This window comes from Pan troglodytes, chromosome 13, assembly GCF_028858775.2.
Source record: "Pan troglodytes isolate AG18354 chromosome 13, NHGRI_mPanTro3-v2.0_pri, whole genome shotgun sequence".
NCBI classification, from domain to species: Eukaryota; Metazoa; Chordata; class Mammalia; order Primates; family Hominidae; genus Pan; species Pan troglodytes.
In genome coordinates, this window is record NC_072411.2 from 121,314,102 (window position 1) to 121,329,909 (window position 15,808).

At 52.7% G+C, this 15,808-nt stretch overlaps 1 protein-coding gene across 1 annotated transcript; it reads right to left on the reverse strand.

The window, feature by feature from the left end:
* Positions 1-1,871: 1,871 nt before the first annotated feature.
* IHH (Indian hedgehog signaling molecule) lies at positions 1,872-8,371 on the reverse strand. The gene is made up of 3 exons (XM_526034.9): positions 7,603-8,371; positions 4,888-5,149; positions 1,872-3,313 (listed from the first exon to the last, which is right to left on the reverse strand). The coding sequence occupies exons 1-3, from the start codon at positions 7,915-7,917 to the stop codon at positions 2,655-2,657; spliced, it is 1,236 nt and encodes a 411-aa protein (XP_526034.4). The 5' UTR covers positions 7,918-8,371; the 3' UTR covers positions 1,872-2,654.
* Positions 8,372-15,808: the final 7,437 nt, after the last annotated feature.

Below are 15,808 nucleotides of genomic sequence, written 5' to 3' on the forward strand. Positions count from 1 at the left end.
TGCATCCACACTCACCAACAACTTGTCACCGCAATCTGATCTCCCAGGTAGAATGTCTACATGGAGAGAAAGTGTGAATGAATGGACAAGAGTATCTTGACCTTGGCCTGTTATTTCTCACTGTGAATGGGTTCATGAACATTTTGGTCCCTGTGAGCCTGGTCAGTAAGAGTCTGCCACAGAGAGATGGGTCCACTCTAGATGTGTTGACAAAGCAGATTTCCAGACCTCAAATGCTGAGTGCGACCTTCCAGAGAGAACCTGAGTTCCCCAGGGGAAAAGCTTGGGGATAAAAACAATGGACCCAAGAGCCAGTCTGGAAGGATTCAAATTCTGCTTCTGTCGCTTGTTGTGTATTCTTGGGCAAGTTTCTTAACCTCCCTGTGCCTCTGTGTTCTTTTCTGGAAAGTGGTAATATTAAATAAAGTACACACAACATAGGGTCATTATGAGCATTCAGTGGGCTACTGAGTGTAAAGATCTAGAATAATGCCTAGCAATTGTTAGTCATCAAAAATGATAGCAGTTATCAGTACAGCCAGTGGGGCCCTATTTCTCCAGATGACACAGACCCCAGAATAATGGTTTTCTCTGGCATTTTCTTCAGTGGATGTGAGGACAGGGTAAACTAAGAGTCTGAACAGTCATCCCCACCACTTTCAACACAGTCATCTGTGTAAAAGGGCAGAGCCTGGGCAGTGGCACACTTCAACAACTGGCTCCCCAAGGTGGGGGGAAACCCTAAGTGGTAGTCTCTGCCAGTTTCCAGAGTTCTATGGTCACTGTGCCTATTTCAACTGACTCACAAAACTCCTGAAAATTTTGTACCACTGGACCTAGAATCTCAGCTTATCTGTAGCAAGTATAGAAAAACTTGCCGTGGGATGGAGAGATGGAGGGAAAGTAAAGAAGGGGGTCATGCTGTCTTGGCAGTAAACCAGGCCTCCTCTGAACTAAGCAGCAGTTCTTGAGTGTGGCCCATGGACCATCTGCCATGTTTGGGGTGTTTGCAAAACTAAGCTCCTGGGCTTTGCACTGGATCTATTAAAGTGGAATCCTGGGCCGGGCGTGGTGGCTCCTGCCTGTAATCCCAGCACTTTGGGAGGCTGAGGTGGGTGGATCACGAGGACAGGAGATTGAGACCATCCTGGCTAACACGGTGAAACCCCGTCTCCAGTAAAACTACAAATAAAAATTAGCCAGGCATGGTGGCGTGTGCCTGTAGTCCCACCTACTCAGGAGGCTGAGGCAAGAGAATGGTGTGAACCCAGGAGGCAGAGCTTGCAGTGAGCCAAGATTGCACTACTGCACTCCAGCCTGGCCAATAGAGTAAGACTATGTCTCAAAAAAAAAAAAAAAAAAAAGTGGAATCCTGGAAGTGGGGCCAGGAATCATCTTTAAACAAGCTTCCCAGGTGATCCTGACATTTGAGAACTGCTAGATTAGGGATCTCTGACCTGTCCGAGAAGTCAGAATAGCCCACAAGACAATGTGAATTTTACAGAATCTTTTCACACTGTGGTCCATTACCAACAGGGAAGAGTCAGAAGCCCAGGCCCTGAGAGCACAAGGGCATGGTTATAGATGAGTAAGGTGACCATGGACTAGTCACCTCTGTTCTCTCTCGGGTCCATCCTTGTTTGGGGTAAACGGTGAGGTCAGTGTGGGAAGGCCCTGCCCTGTGCAGAGCACAGCTCTCTGTAGGGGCTTTGCAGAGCTACTCGGTGGGAATGGACCTGCAGTGAGGGTGGGAGGCCTGGAGTTTTTGTCCTTGGAGGAAGGTGAGCCAGGCCTCTCCGAGGAGGGGAGAAAACCCTGGACACAACCTTCCAGGGCTCCAGACTATCTGTGAGCATCCTGGACTCTGTGGCTCTAACAACTTAAATAATTTTTATTACAAAAGGAAGAAAAGACCAAAACATCCCCAAAATTCTCCCATGGGCTTCCCCCTCCACTCCAATAAATAAGGTATGGGAGACTGACCGGTGGAGGGGGTGGGGATCATGGTTCAGCAGAAGGGGGAGCTTAGCCGGGGGGGTGGCAAGCACATCCAACCCACCTCCCCCAGTCCCCGGCACTACGGTCACATTGGACAGAACACAGAACTCTGCCCACAGACAGCAACAGTCTCTGGATGTGTCTTGAGGAGTGTGGCCGGGGAGGAATGTCATACCTCAGAATGGCCGGGATGGCTGCCCCACCCCTGTGGCCTTCCCATTTCTGGACAGCATCGGGTCCAGCCAGCTCCATGCTGGCTCCCAGGGAATTTAGCAGCATCAACTGAGGCGCAAGCCCACCCAAAGGGGCCTAAGACAGATGGAATGGGCCCTCCCCAATGGGGGAGGCAGAGTATGAAAACTCGTAGTGAGAGCAGGCTGAGTTGGGAGTCGCCGTGCCAGCCTCAAGGTCTCCAGGAGAGAGGGGTCAACAACCATCCCCTCGCCAGCTCAGCTTGAAGCTCTATGACTACACCACGACGGGGGTGGAGGACGCTGGTGTTGCCCAGTCAAGTCTCAATGGTGTATCTTCATGGCAGAGGAGATGGCAGGAGCCAGTGCCCCCCAGCTCAGGTCCCTTCCAGGGCCAGCTCCCTCCTGGCTGAGAGGCTTCTGGACCCAGTACAGCAGTTCCAGGAGGGCAGCGGTGGAGTCCTTTCAGCTCCCTGCCCCAGACATGCCCAGTGGGTGGAAGCTGCCCTCTTCTAGCAGGAGACGCCCCAGGCGGTAGAGCAGCTGGGGGTACCAATGCACACCCTCCCCCGGGGTCCAGCTGCCCCATGCCAAGCTGTGAAAGAGTCTCAGGGGCCAGAAGGCCAACTGAGCCAGGTGGTGGTCGGCCACGGCCGCGAAGCAGGATGCCACCACATCCTCCACCACCAGTGTCCCATGCCTTGTGAGCGGGGCGTAGGCCCCAAGGGCCACGTGTGTAGAGACAGCTGCCACGCGGGCAGGCTGCAGGCCTGGCACCCCAGCCACCAGCACGTACTGGCCAGGCTGCACGTGGCTGGCAAATGTGGCCCGGAAGCGGGCTGCCGGCTCCGTGTGATTGTCAGCCGTAAAAAGCAGGTGAGCAGGTGTGAGTGCCAGGCGGCGTGGGGGGTCCTGAGTCTCGATGACCTGGAAGACTCTCAGCCTGTGGGGCTCGCGGTCCAGGAAAATGAGCACATCGCTGAAGGTGGTGCTCCCATCCTCCCCCATGGCCAGCACACGGTCTCCCGGCCTCACGGCTGACAAGGCCACACGCGCCCCACTCTCCAGGCGTACCTGGGCTCCGGCAGGGAAGCAGCCGCCCGTCTTGGCTGCGGCCGAGTGCTCTGTGGGAGAAAGGGACATGAAGGTATTACTGCTGTGCAGCTCAGCCTCCTGGTCACAACGACCCTCCCTTGGCCACCCCAGCCAGCCAGAGCTCCTCTTGCTCCCAGAGAGCCCCCGTCACCATATCCCGGCTTCTGCCCCCCACTTCCTATGCAGGCTTGAACCCATACTTCGCTGTCCCCATCCCCTTACTCCAATGTGATCTTCTGTGACCCCCCTCCCCAGCCTAATACTTTGCCAACGAGAGGAGCATAGTGGGGCTCCAAGACCCAGCGGATGAGAAGGAAAGGGCTACCTCATGGAGGGGTGGGGGGTTGCTTAGCTCCTCCGAGGCCTAGATGTTCTGTTATTTCTCACCCCTTGCTCAGACACTTCCCAAAAATTGCCCTCTCAGGCTGACTCCCCAGGTTCTGTAACAGAGCTGGACCTTTGAATGCAGGGATGTGAGAGGAGCCCACCCAGTGGGGCAAAGGCAGACTCCTGGGCAGCCTCGGAGTGAATGTTTGGGTCAGGAGCAGACCAGGGGCGAGGACACAGTCACCATCTTCAGTTCACGTGCTGAGTCCCTGTGCAGGGACAGAACACTGCGTCATCAGCAGGTGAGCTGGAGAACAGTGTTTGGGGGTCAGGAGTAATGAATGGAAGTGGTTGTCGTGGGTCAATGTTTGCAGTGAAGGGTGGATGGGGCTTGCAGTAGACACAGTTGGCAGGGGAAGTATTGAGTGGAAGGTTCAGGGTGTGGTTGTGGGTCAGGGTAGGGTCAGGAATATCAAAATGTGGGCCTGGGCTCAGTGTGCGGGTCTATGAGAGTGCAACTATTACACGCTGCCAGTGTGAAAGGCTGAGCCGGCAGCCAGGTGGGGCTTGGCTGGGAGCCACACAGGAACCATTTGGAGCCTCCATGGCTGGGTTCAGTGTAGGTGACAGGGTGCTGACAAGACTTGAGGGAGGGGTGAGGCCCCAGTGTCTGCCAATTCTGATCAACAATGCGGCCAATCTGGGAAAATCCACTTTATTGAGTCCACTTTGTTTAGTCTGGCTCTCCTGGCTGGCTTTGCCCCAAAATGTCCAGCTTCAGGGCACAGGGGGAGAGGTTGGGGACGCCTGCACCCCAGGGAGGGCTGACCTGCAGCTGGGTGGTGGGTTCTGAGCCTCTGGGCTCCTGGTCAGGCATGCAGGTATCTGGGCATACCCCGGCTCCTGGCCCCACCACCCGCCTTGTTCTGTGCCAGGTGGGGTGGGGAGGCCTTGTCTGGCAGCCTGGCTTCCTCCATCTGTCCAGCTTGCTCTGTCTTGCACCTCCTGTGGCAGGCTCTGGACTGTGGGCCACCAGGTCAGCACCCAGCAGCCCTGGGACAGGGCCCTATCTCCTTAGGCTCCTACCATGACACTGCCAGGCATGGGATGAGCAGGCAGTCACGGTCAGGAGCAGCCTTGGAGAGCGCCGCCGATGTCCTCTTCCCCCGATCCCTGCCTCCATCCCCGGGCGGGCCTCTTCACCTTCTCGGCACTACTCCTCCTGCCCACGCCCTGCGGCCCCGGCCCCGGGCCCAGCCCCCCGGCGGCGGCTCACCGGACTTGACGGAGCAATGCACGTGGGCCTTTGACTCGTAATACACCCAGTCAAAGCCGGCCTCCACTGCCAAGCGCGCCAGCAGTCCATACTTATTGCGGTCGCGGTCTGATGTGGTGATGTCCACCGCGCGGCCCTCATAATGCAGGGACTCCTCTGAGTGGTGGCCGTCCTCGTCCCAGCCCTCGGTCACCCGCAGCTTCACACCGGGCCACTGGTTCATCACCGAGATAGCCAGCGAGTTCAGGCGGTCCTTGCAGCGCTGGGAGAGGAATGTGCGCGAAATCAACCAGAGCGAAATCAGCCGGAGGAGCCTGCCGAGGTGCAGGTGTAGGCGAAGCCTCGCCCAGAACTCTCCCGCCACACCCAGGGGAGCTGGAAGCCCGGGAGGGTGCTGTCCCTCTCCCTTAGGAACAGAGGGCCCTGAAGTGCTCCCTCCCTAGCATACAGCCGCCCCCGGGGATCTGGACCGCACGGCGGTATCACAAATCTGGAGGAGGCATGGAGGCAAGCGCCCTGGCGGCGCCTTCTCTGGTAGGTGGAGGTCCCCTCTCTCCTGTGCTGTCTTCAGCTCCGGGTATCCATCCCTCCACAGACAGGACTACACCTTTCAGCGCCCAGTCCCTCTGTGCCTCCAAGGCAGGAGGGCCAGCCAGCGGCCGGGAGGGAGGAGTGGCAGCGGAGCCGACTGCCTGCGGCGGGCCTGCGAGGCGTGCAAGGCCGGAGGTGCCCAGTAGGTGTCACCGCAGCCTCAGGGCTGAGGCCTGGGGACGACAGGCTCTGGAGGCGCGGCAGGTGCAGAGCGTCTCGGTAGCTTCAGGGGGTGTGTTGGAGGGGAATCGCCGGCCTGCCTGGATCCCTCGAGCACCACCGAGGATTCCCGCCGGGACTCTCTTATAATCCCAAACCGGCCCACACCCCCGCCAGAGATGACAGGGCCAGGGAACCAGAAACCGGCGGATTAGCGCCAGGGCCGCCCAATGAGGGGCCACATGCAACGTCTTCCTCTGCAAGGCGCAAAAGGGGCTGACAATCCCAGACCTCCAGGACCTCTGCACCGGTGCCCCGCCCCTATACTGTAGGAAGGAACTCCATAAACCAAGCTTCTGATCTCAGGGAGCCAGCTCCACCATCCTCCTCACGTGAGGTTGGGGTAGAGCCGCGCCCTGGGGGAAGGACCGAAGCGGTCATCCTTGGTTGCTGCCTCCTGGTGTGCCTGGGTCCTGAGAGCCCAAGAGACTGTGCAGCTGACTCTGAGAAGAAGAAGCTGGGGCCAGGGCCTTGGTCTGAGGGGAAAGGCCCTTCCACCAGTCCTCGACTCTGAGATTCGAGGCGCCAACAAGTGTGGGCAGCCCAAGTCTCAACCTACCCCCACCCTGCAGAGCCCGGGCCTCACAGACCCTTGGACTCAGCCTTCCCAGGAGCCAATAGCAGCTACAGCCCAGGGCCTCGCAGGTCCTCGCTGGTGCACAGCCTGGCTGGGGGTGCTTACTGCCCAGGGAGGGAGCTCCGCTTGCTCCTTCGTAGACCCTGCCGTCAGGCTTCTAGCCCCGCACCTATGCCCGCCTGCAGCCCTGGTTCCCCGCCTCTCTCCCTCACTGCCACCGCCCCCTCTCGGGTCCAGAGCCCGGGCGTGCGCTGTCAATGATTGCCCAGCCCGTGGCCCGGATCCTTATCTGCATTCCTCGGCGCCCGGCCCGGCCCGGCCACCAGCCAACCTTCGGCCCCGACACTGGCCGGCCAGCCCCGGCGCCAGGGTGCATGCTGAGGGCCCTGAGTCTAGCTGCTCTTCCCAACGGATCTAGAAAGCCAGGGGCCTGCTTTCAGGGGGAAGCCTTGGGAGACCCCGAAGGAAGGGGGTGAAGGTCTCTCCCCTCACGGACCTGGCTTCTGGGAAGGAATTTGCGCCTCTAAGCTTGGGTGGAGCGCGGGTCCTACTCCAGCATGCAGAGACTAGCGTCAGCCCTGGTCCCTGCCTCCCTCGGCATCTCAGCCTGTCTTTTCCACTCCTTCCCGTCCCCACCACCAAGCCCAGGAATCCCCTAAGCTCAGTCCCAGAGCCTGAAGGCCCCAATAACCCACCCTTCCACCGCAGTAGCACCCCTCAGCTCTCCGGACAGACACGCGGGCTCGCTGGGCGGGTTCCTTTTCCCACCTCCGCCTCCCTATTCAACTCTTCCTCGCTGTTCTTAACCCCAGACCCAGCCGGGACGCTGCTCCTGGAAGGGGCAGCCCGTAGAACCAAGAGCGCACAGGGAGGAAAGGCCGTGGTGCCCCTACGCACCCAGAGATTCTTTGCCTCAGGGGTGCCGAAAAGTTTCAAAATGAAAGGGGCACATCTGTGCAGAAGGTTAGGCCGGGAGGGACTGCGTGGGTCCTGGAGGCGCAGGAGGCAGCCCGGTAGAGGTACCTCCGGGTGCAGCGTCTGGCTGAGCTGCCAGTACTTTGGGGCAGAGGAGCCGCCGCCAACCTGCTGGGCTGTGGGGCTTGGCAGCGGGGAGCTCTTCTAGCAGTCTCCTCCGGGCTTGGGGATGCCGACACTCCTGCCTGGACCCCTGGCCAGCCCATCTTGGGCAGGAGGCAGCGGGGCTTGGCGAGAGGGGCAGGTGCCAGGGAGCGTGCCAGCCAGTCGAGAAAATGTGCCAGGGGGTGGGTAGGGCCGGGCAGGTGGCCGTGCTTCGGTGGCGGCGCGCTGGTAGGGCGGATCGCGCTCACCTGGGTCATGAGGCGGTCGGCGCCTGTGTTCTCCTCGTCCTTGAAGATGATGTCTGGATTGTAATTGGGGGTGAGCTCCTTGAAGCGCTCGGAGCTGCGAGCGATCTTGCCTTCATAGCGTCCGCTGGCGCCCAGGGTCTTCTCGGGCACATTGGGGCTGAACTGCTTGTAGGCGAGCGGCACGAGTTTGCGTGGCGGTCGCCGGCGGCTGCCCACCACCCGACCCGGCCCGCAGCCCCATGCCGCCGGCACCACCAGCAGCAGCAACAGGAGCAGGCAGAAGTGCAGTTGGGGCCGGAGCCGGGCGGGAGACATGGCCGGGGAGCCCGGGGGAGCGGCGGGCGAGGTCTCCTGGTGGGCTGATGGGCAGGCGCGTCGACGGGAGCGCTGCGGGGGCTCAGGCGTCCGGGTGGCTCCGGGGGGCTCCAGGCGGGGGCGCCATGGGCGGCGTGGTGCGGCCAGGGCCGGCGGGACTCAAGTGCGGGGCGGGGGCCCAGGGCCCGAGCTGGTGGCGGCGCGCTGTCCCCCTCGGCGCCTCGACTCTGAGCTGCCGGGCTCGCCGGCCGCCAATAAATAGGCCGGCCCGTTTGTTTTGGCAACGCGGCGGCGGCGGGGGGCGGCGGGCGGCGGGGCTGCGGGCCGCCGGGCTGGGCTGGGCTGGCCGGGCCGGCGGGCTGCAGGGCCCCGCGGTTAGCACCCCGGCCCGGCGGTCAGGCGGCTCGGGCGGAGCGGGAGCTGCTGCCGTCTGCGGCGCAGCCCGGGGCCGAGTGAGAGGGGAAATGGAAGAGATCCGGGCTCGGGCCCCGCGCAGACCGCACCCTACCCATGTCCCTGCCTCCTGTGCGCTCGACAGCGAACCTGTAGCAAGGGCAGCACAGCCTCCTCCCCCTCGGGCGGGCGGCCCCGGCACTAGCCAGCCCTCGTCCCGCTCGCGCCTCCGCCGCGCGTCCGCCCGCCCGCTGCCCTCTGCGCCCCCTGCGCTGCCCGAGTTTGCCCTCCCCGCCTGGACGCGCCCCACCCCGCCCTGGCCTCGCCTACCGGCTCTTCGCGGCTCTGGGGTGCCCCGCCAGGCGCAAACCTCCCGGACAGGAGCTGCCACCCCCACGGAGACCGCAACCCACGGCGCGGCCGGACGCGAGGGGCGGGGGGCAGTGGCCGGACCGCACAGCCGCCTACGGTGTCCCCTGCGGGGAAGCAAACCCAAAAGGCAGGAGGCCACTCATAACCTGGTGCCCCACCCTGGCCCGGGCGACGCGCCCTTTCAGCTTGGTGGAGCTGGGTTCTGTATCAACCCGGTGCACATCCCACAGCCTGCCTGTCGTGTCAAACTGGGGATGGGGAGTCTAGCCTTTTGAAGAGTCAAATAGGGGGTTTTAAGTTGGAAACACTGTTGAAAGTGACAATATGAAGTTGCAAAGGGATAGGTCAATATGCAGAGAAGGGTAGCTAAAATGGTGACGTCAACAGAATACCGAGGAACCCCGACTGACCATGTTAAAGAGGGGCAGCAAAGATCTCAGTAACGGGGGCTTGGTATGAATGCCAAAATGATGCAAAGCCACCGGAACTGCTAAATAATTACTTGGTTCTATATTACACATTTAAAAGAGCAGAGAATATGTAGAAACAACTAGGAACGTGAACATGTGTTATGTGTTTTTATATGACATTCGGGAAAGCTGAATGAATTAGGATCCCTTCTGCCAAAACAAGTAAAGGCAAGTGTGTTAAAAAGCAAACAAAAAACATCACCACCACAACACCAAACTATATGATTTGACTGTAATAGATTCTACAAATCCAATAAAGGTAGAAATGAAAAGATGAGAAATAAAAAGACTTAAAAATTCTCACTCAAATGCTATTAATACAATAGGTACCATTTTATTGGTACTTACATTCCTGAACATGGTAGTTATTAGATATTATTGTACTATGTCTTCTACTTGCATTATCTAATTTAAACTCGAAACGGCCAAAGGAGCTATTACTGTCCACATTTTACAAATGAAGATATTGAAGTTCAGAGAAGATGAACAACTTGCTAGTGGCTGAAAAGCAGGGATTGAAGCCCATGACTCTGGCCCAGCCCGTTTTCGCCCATGCAGGTGCATTGTCCCTCTGTGCAGGACCAGTCCACTCAACACCACTGGGTTCGGGCTGAAGTAGCTGTTCACAGATTTACTCACACTCTCTGGATCAGTTTTATAAACACAAATTCAGGATTGGATGAGACTCAAGAGAGTGCTTAATCTAAGCGCTTGATATTATAGAAAAGGAAACTGAGGCCCACAGAAAGAAATTTAGGATTGCTCCACTAGGAGTGGAGCGGTGCCTGCAATGTGGAAACAAAATGGATCGCCTCCTTTCCTCCCCTTTGCCCGCACCTTCTCCCCACCCCGCATGTTCTTTCTTGCATTAGCATTCAGATTCTGTTTCCTAGTCAAAGATGAATGTTGCTTCTTTTCCCTGAAAGCTTTCCAAGTGCTCTAACTTGTGTTTTCCAGGGCTCAAGAACTATCTCTGCGATATTCTCCATCCCCTTTCCCTCCTGCCCCTCTACCTCAGATTTCTGGAGCAGGGTCAGTACCTCTCACAAACCAAACAGGGGCTCTCTGTTTTTATGGAGTTCCATGAAAGAAAATTCCATAGGCTTCTGCGGTCACCTATCCCACTGTTTAATAATATTCTTCTAGAGAAATTTCGCCTTAAATTTAATCTATCTCCCTCCCTCTCTAATGCAAATTCAACTCGTTCCTCTTTTTCTGGCCTTAGGGATTAGGGCCATTATCCTGCTGATTATCTTTCATGCATTGTCTTGAAGAGTTGTTAAATTGCTTTCAATCTTCTTTTCTCCAAGTAAAAGACAATTTCTTTAAGTTCTCTCAGAGGTTCTAATTTATAACCATTTATTAGCTTTTCCATTCTTCCTCTCATTTCTCCTCTCTCAGACTGTAATTCTAACCTATTAAATACAAATCTGGTAAAGATCTGATCCATGTCAAATAAGTTTTTATGCTATAAGTACTCCCATAGCTTGCCATCAGGTGTGCCTCTGCAGCAGAGCCACCTCGTTGGTTGAGACTGGGCTTCACCAAGACAAGACCCTCCTCTGCCAGGCTAATTTAGGAACAGTGATTAGGGTGTGTGCTGGAGAAGCAGAGGGAGACCAGCGTGTATCAAGTCTTTTCTCTCTGCCAGGTGCTTTACACAATTAGTAAAATCTCCATAATAATCCTCTGTGCATGACATTATTCTCATTTTACAAATTTATAACTCCAAGATCTAGATGCCAAGTAACTTGCCTGGGGTCCCAGAGCTAAAATTTGAACCCAGAGCTTTTGCACTCCAAAGCTATACTCTTTTCTCAGGACATAATGGTGCTCCAAGATCTGAATCTCAAATTTGGGTCAACATCAGTCCAACCTCCTTCAGTGGAGGAAGGATGGAGACTGGGAGCACCATAATCTCTACAGCAGTGACCTGGAGCACTTTAAATCCAACCTGGGGCCTCAGTATCTGGGTCATTTCTTGGCTGCCTATGTTCTTAGCTGTTCAGTAGGTGTTGGGTGGCTTTTAAACTGGGCTAGTAGTTCCTTAGACCTATCAAACATGGCCTGGTTCTTTTTCTGATCATTGCCAGCCTCTGTCAGCAGTATTAAAATTGAACGGGGGCAGAGTATGCCACTATGGAAGCTCCAGTGGCATACAGCCTGGGACATGTGACCTCATTATCAGGAGAGAGATGCAGTGATCGAGCCTCACTGGGCTCGACCCTCCTGGGCCTGCTGGTAAAATCACTTTCTTCTCTCACCTTTAGATCTCTTCTATCCTTCAATCAGCTCTATTTTGAAGAGAACAAATTATCTATTGCTTTGGATAATATGATTAATTTTTTGTTTAGAAAAGTGAAAGTTAAAAAAATAGGTTAGAAATGAAGGGAAATACATAATAGAACATAATTTAAATATCTACTTAGTAGACTACCATGTTAGTATTTTTAGTCAATCTTAATTTAACACTATATAGTAGAAATACATTGTACTTATAGTATATACATGATATTCTATAGCATATCTTCACATCCACATACATACTGCATAGGTCCATACTTCTATAGTCAACTAGTATTTTTTCTCCTAATCCTGCCACTTGACCGGATCAATCCAGCTCTAAATCCAAGGGTGGTAAGCCACAACCAGACAAGTTTCAGGAATGCAGTTAGTCCAACACCCTCCAGTGACCCAGTGCACAGCAACCCTGGCTCAATAGAAACAGTAGACCTGGAGGTGGCAAACCCATGCCTGAACACCATCTTTGCTACCTTCTACCTGTGTGACCTTAGACATGACTCTGAACTTCCATTTTCTCATCTATAACATGAAAATAATATCACATACCTCATAGAGTTGTTGAAAGGGTTAAAACATATAAGCTTTAAAGTACAAATGTTACTTATAATTCACTTTTATCCTCTGCTGGGTTCACTTAGGGACAGCAGCAGTTTTCTGATTCCTATTACTCATCTAGGGGGAATACATAAGGAGGCTCATGTGTGGTGACCCAAGACAGCAGTGGTCATTAGCAGCCACTATCTCTTTCTATTAGGGAATATCTACCTTGATGCTGTAGTATAATAGGCACATAAGAACACAGAATGCAAACAGAAAAGTAGAAGATACAGTTGTCCTTGAGGAATTTACTATTTAACCTTAAAGACAAATCATGAAAATAAAAGACAATTACAAAGCCACAAATGCTACTCATAAAAGAATACAGAATAATGCATTATAAACTAGATAGGCTAATAGATTAGATGAATTTGGTCTAGGAGAATATGGAAATAAGAAATGATTAGCCTGGGATTAGATCTCTTGGATAAAATCAGTTCTGAAGGAGGGAAGGGAATGACTGAAAAGAATGAAGAGGATACTCAGGAAAGGGGAGCGGTACAAGCAAAGATGATGGCCTAGTAATGATGAAGAGCCGAGTTAGATGATCTAAGAAAGAGAAGAAACCCTAATATCATCTCACAAAACCTTCACAAAAACCTTGTGAAGTTCACACTATTATCTTGATTTTACAAATGCAGAAACTCAGGTTCAGAGCTTGTCCAATAGGGAGCTGGAGTTGGAATCCAGGCCCTTGTTGACTCCACGGTAACAGTCTCTTGGTGAATGATTCCCAGGGCAAGCATGCTGGGTTGTCCACCTCTGTTCAAGTCAATCATTTTCCTTCCTAAATCGAAGAAACTGTTTTTCCTCCTTCTAGAACTGTTACCTTCTTCTTGGGCTTTTAACACCTTATACTTTATTTGACTGACCACTTCCCCAACAGAATGGTGTCACTCTGACTTCTACTGTTGATTTTTTGAAAAGGTAAGCAACTCCACCAAATTTGGCCCCATATGCAGAAATAAAAGCATACCTGTCTTTCAAGCCTCTGATCAGTCCAGGTCACATTTGGAGATCCAACTAGAGCCACTCAAAACTAACAATGCTTTGAAAGCTGGCTGTTGATTAGAAACGGGAATGTCAAGTTACCTTTGCTCAAACAATAAGCTCATTACAAGGTACTTCAGAGAGAGTCAGGCATTAAAGACCTTGCTTTGATGACTTTGAAAAGCTAGGAAAAGGCAGAATTAGTTACAGAGTGTTTTTCCCTCAAATCAGAGACCAAAGATTGTGGGAAACTCTTATCTTATAGAAAGACATTTACAGAAAAAAAAAGACAGACGTCTTTTTTTCTAGGGCTGGGCTTGGTGGCTCACACCTGTAATCCCAGCACTTTGGGAGGCCAAAGCCAGTGCATCACTTGAGGTCAAGAGTTCAAGACCAGCCTGGCCAACATGGCGAAACTCCTTCTTTACTAAAAATACAAAATTTAGCTGGGTGTGGTGGTGCGCGCCTATAATCCCAGCTATTCAGGTGGCTGAGGCACAAGGATGGCTTGAACCCCGGAGGCAGAGGTTGTCGTGAGCCAAGATTGCACCATTGCACTCCAGCCTGGCCAACAGAGCAAGACTCTGTCAGAAGAAGAAGAAGGAGGAGGAGAAGGACATGGATTATAATATATTGACTAACTAATGAGCTTTATTTCTGAGCTACCACGCCCAGCCTTTATTTCTACTCCAGTCTCTATTTGAGAAGAAATGAGCTGCTTAATAGAAAATCTTAGAAAACACTAGTTCAGTGAATGTTCAATAATACTCAAGTGATTCCCTGGCACGCCTATCAGCTTTCTGTAACTGGGTTTGTACTAATCTACCCACACTCTCTCACCCGGTCCCTCTGGGTAGAGATGGTACCCTAAGGATGCTGGGGATCTGTAGCCAAAGAAAGCAAGAAAGGATATAGTCATTTGCTTTTTAGTAACTTGTATTCTTAGCTTCTGCAAAATGACAAGTTTATTCTATTACGGTTATAACTAACAAAAGGGTATTTAACACTCACTCCCACCCTACAACAGAGTGCCCCAAACAAAACAGACTTCATTTATATCCACAAATTCCTAAAACCACCCAAGATACTGCTGGTGTGAACAGGGGTGTCTTATGTGTGTGATAATCTTTCTTCATTTATTCACTCCATAAAAAAAATTTTGAGAACCTACTAAGTGCCAGACACTGTTCTAGGTGCTTGAAATGTGAGAGAACAAAAAACAAAACAAAACAAAATCCCTGTCCTCATGGAACTTTATTCTAGTAAAGAGGAGTTGGGGAGACGGACAATTAAAAATGAACAAATAACTCACTGAGCGCCATGGCTCATGCCTGTAATCCCAGCACTTTGGGAGGCCGAGGCGGGCAGATCATCTGAGGTCAGGAGTTTGAGACCAGCATGGCCAACATGGTGAAACCCCGTCTCTACTAAAAATACAAAAATTAGCCAGGCATGGTGGTATCCACCTGTAATCCCAGCTATTCAAATGGCTGAGGCACCAGAATTGCTTGAACCAGGGAGGCAGAGGTTGCAGTGAGCCAAGATCGCACCACTCCATTCCAGCCTGGGTGACAGAGCAAGACTCTGTCTCTAAATAAATAGGCTGGGCGCGGTGGTTCACACCTGTAATCCCAGGGAGGCGGAAGTGGGTGGATCACCTGAGGTCAGGAGTTTGAGACCAGCCTAGAAACATGGTGAAACCTCATCTCTACTAAAAATACAAAAATTAGCTGGGCATGGTGGTGCGTGCCTGTAATCCCAGCTCCTAGGGAGACTGAGGCAGGAGAATCACTTGAACTCAGGAGGGACGTTTCAGTAAGCCGAGATGATGCCACCGCACTCCAGCCTGGGCAACAGAGTGAGGCTTCATCTCAAAAAATAAAATAAAATATATAGTTGCACTTCAGTTTACAATGGGGTTGTGTCCCGCTAAACCCACTGTAAGTTGACAATATCCTAAGTCGAAAATGCATTTAATACACCTAACCTAGCAAATGTCACATCCTAGCTTACCTTAAACATGCTCAGAACACTCACATTAGCCTACAGTTGGCCAATATCATCTAACACAAAACCTGTTTTATAATCCAGTGTTGAATATCTAATGTAATTTACTGAATACTATACTGCAAGTGAAAAACAGAATGATTGTACGGGCCCTCAAAGTACGGCTTCTACTGAATACAGATGGCTTTTGCACCATCATCGAATCAAAAAATTGTAAGTTGAACCATCGTACATTGGGGATCATCTGTAATAATAATAATGGGTTAGAAGGGAATAAGAAAGGACTATGGGCAAAACACCACATTCCAAGCACAGGGTGAAAGGACTGGGGTGCAGCCAGCTTGTGGCAGGAGGGGGATGCAAGGTCAGAAGGCAGATTCCTCCGTTACGTAGAGTGGTTAATGTTGGTCTCATTGAGAAGGTGCGATTTGAGCAAAGGCCTGAAAGAGGTGAAGGTTTTGACCAAGCAGATACCTAGGGGAAGAGCACTCTAGGCAGACAGAACCACGGTATGTCAGGGAAATAGCAAGGAGACCATTGCGACTAAAGAAAATAAAGCTAGGTGGGAGAGTCGCCGGAGAGGAGGATGGAGTGAGTGAGTTTAACTTTCTACTTTCTGATCACGAGGGTGTTTTTCAAACTTTTTGTAAAGCTCAGAGTGAAGATAATTTACCCTTTAAAGAGATTTATGTATTGACATGTAAATATAGACACAACATAATTAAGTAAAAGTAGGTAACAAAACAGTATATACATAT

Coding starts and splice junctions, on each gene's coding strand:
- IHH (XM_526034.9), bottom strand. CDS start 7,917: ATGTCTCCCGCCCGGCTCCGGCCCCAACTGCACTTCTGCCTGCTCCTG. Junction 5,150..7,602: donor CCGACCGCCTCATGACCCAG/GTGAGCGCGATC, acceptor TTCCTCTCCCAG/CGCTGCAAGGACCGCCTGAA. Junction 3,314..4,887: donor GCATTGCTCCGTCAAGTCCG/GTGAGCCGCCGC, acceptor TTTCTCCCACAG/AGCACTCGGCCGCAGCCAAG.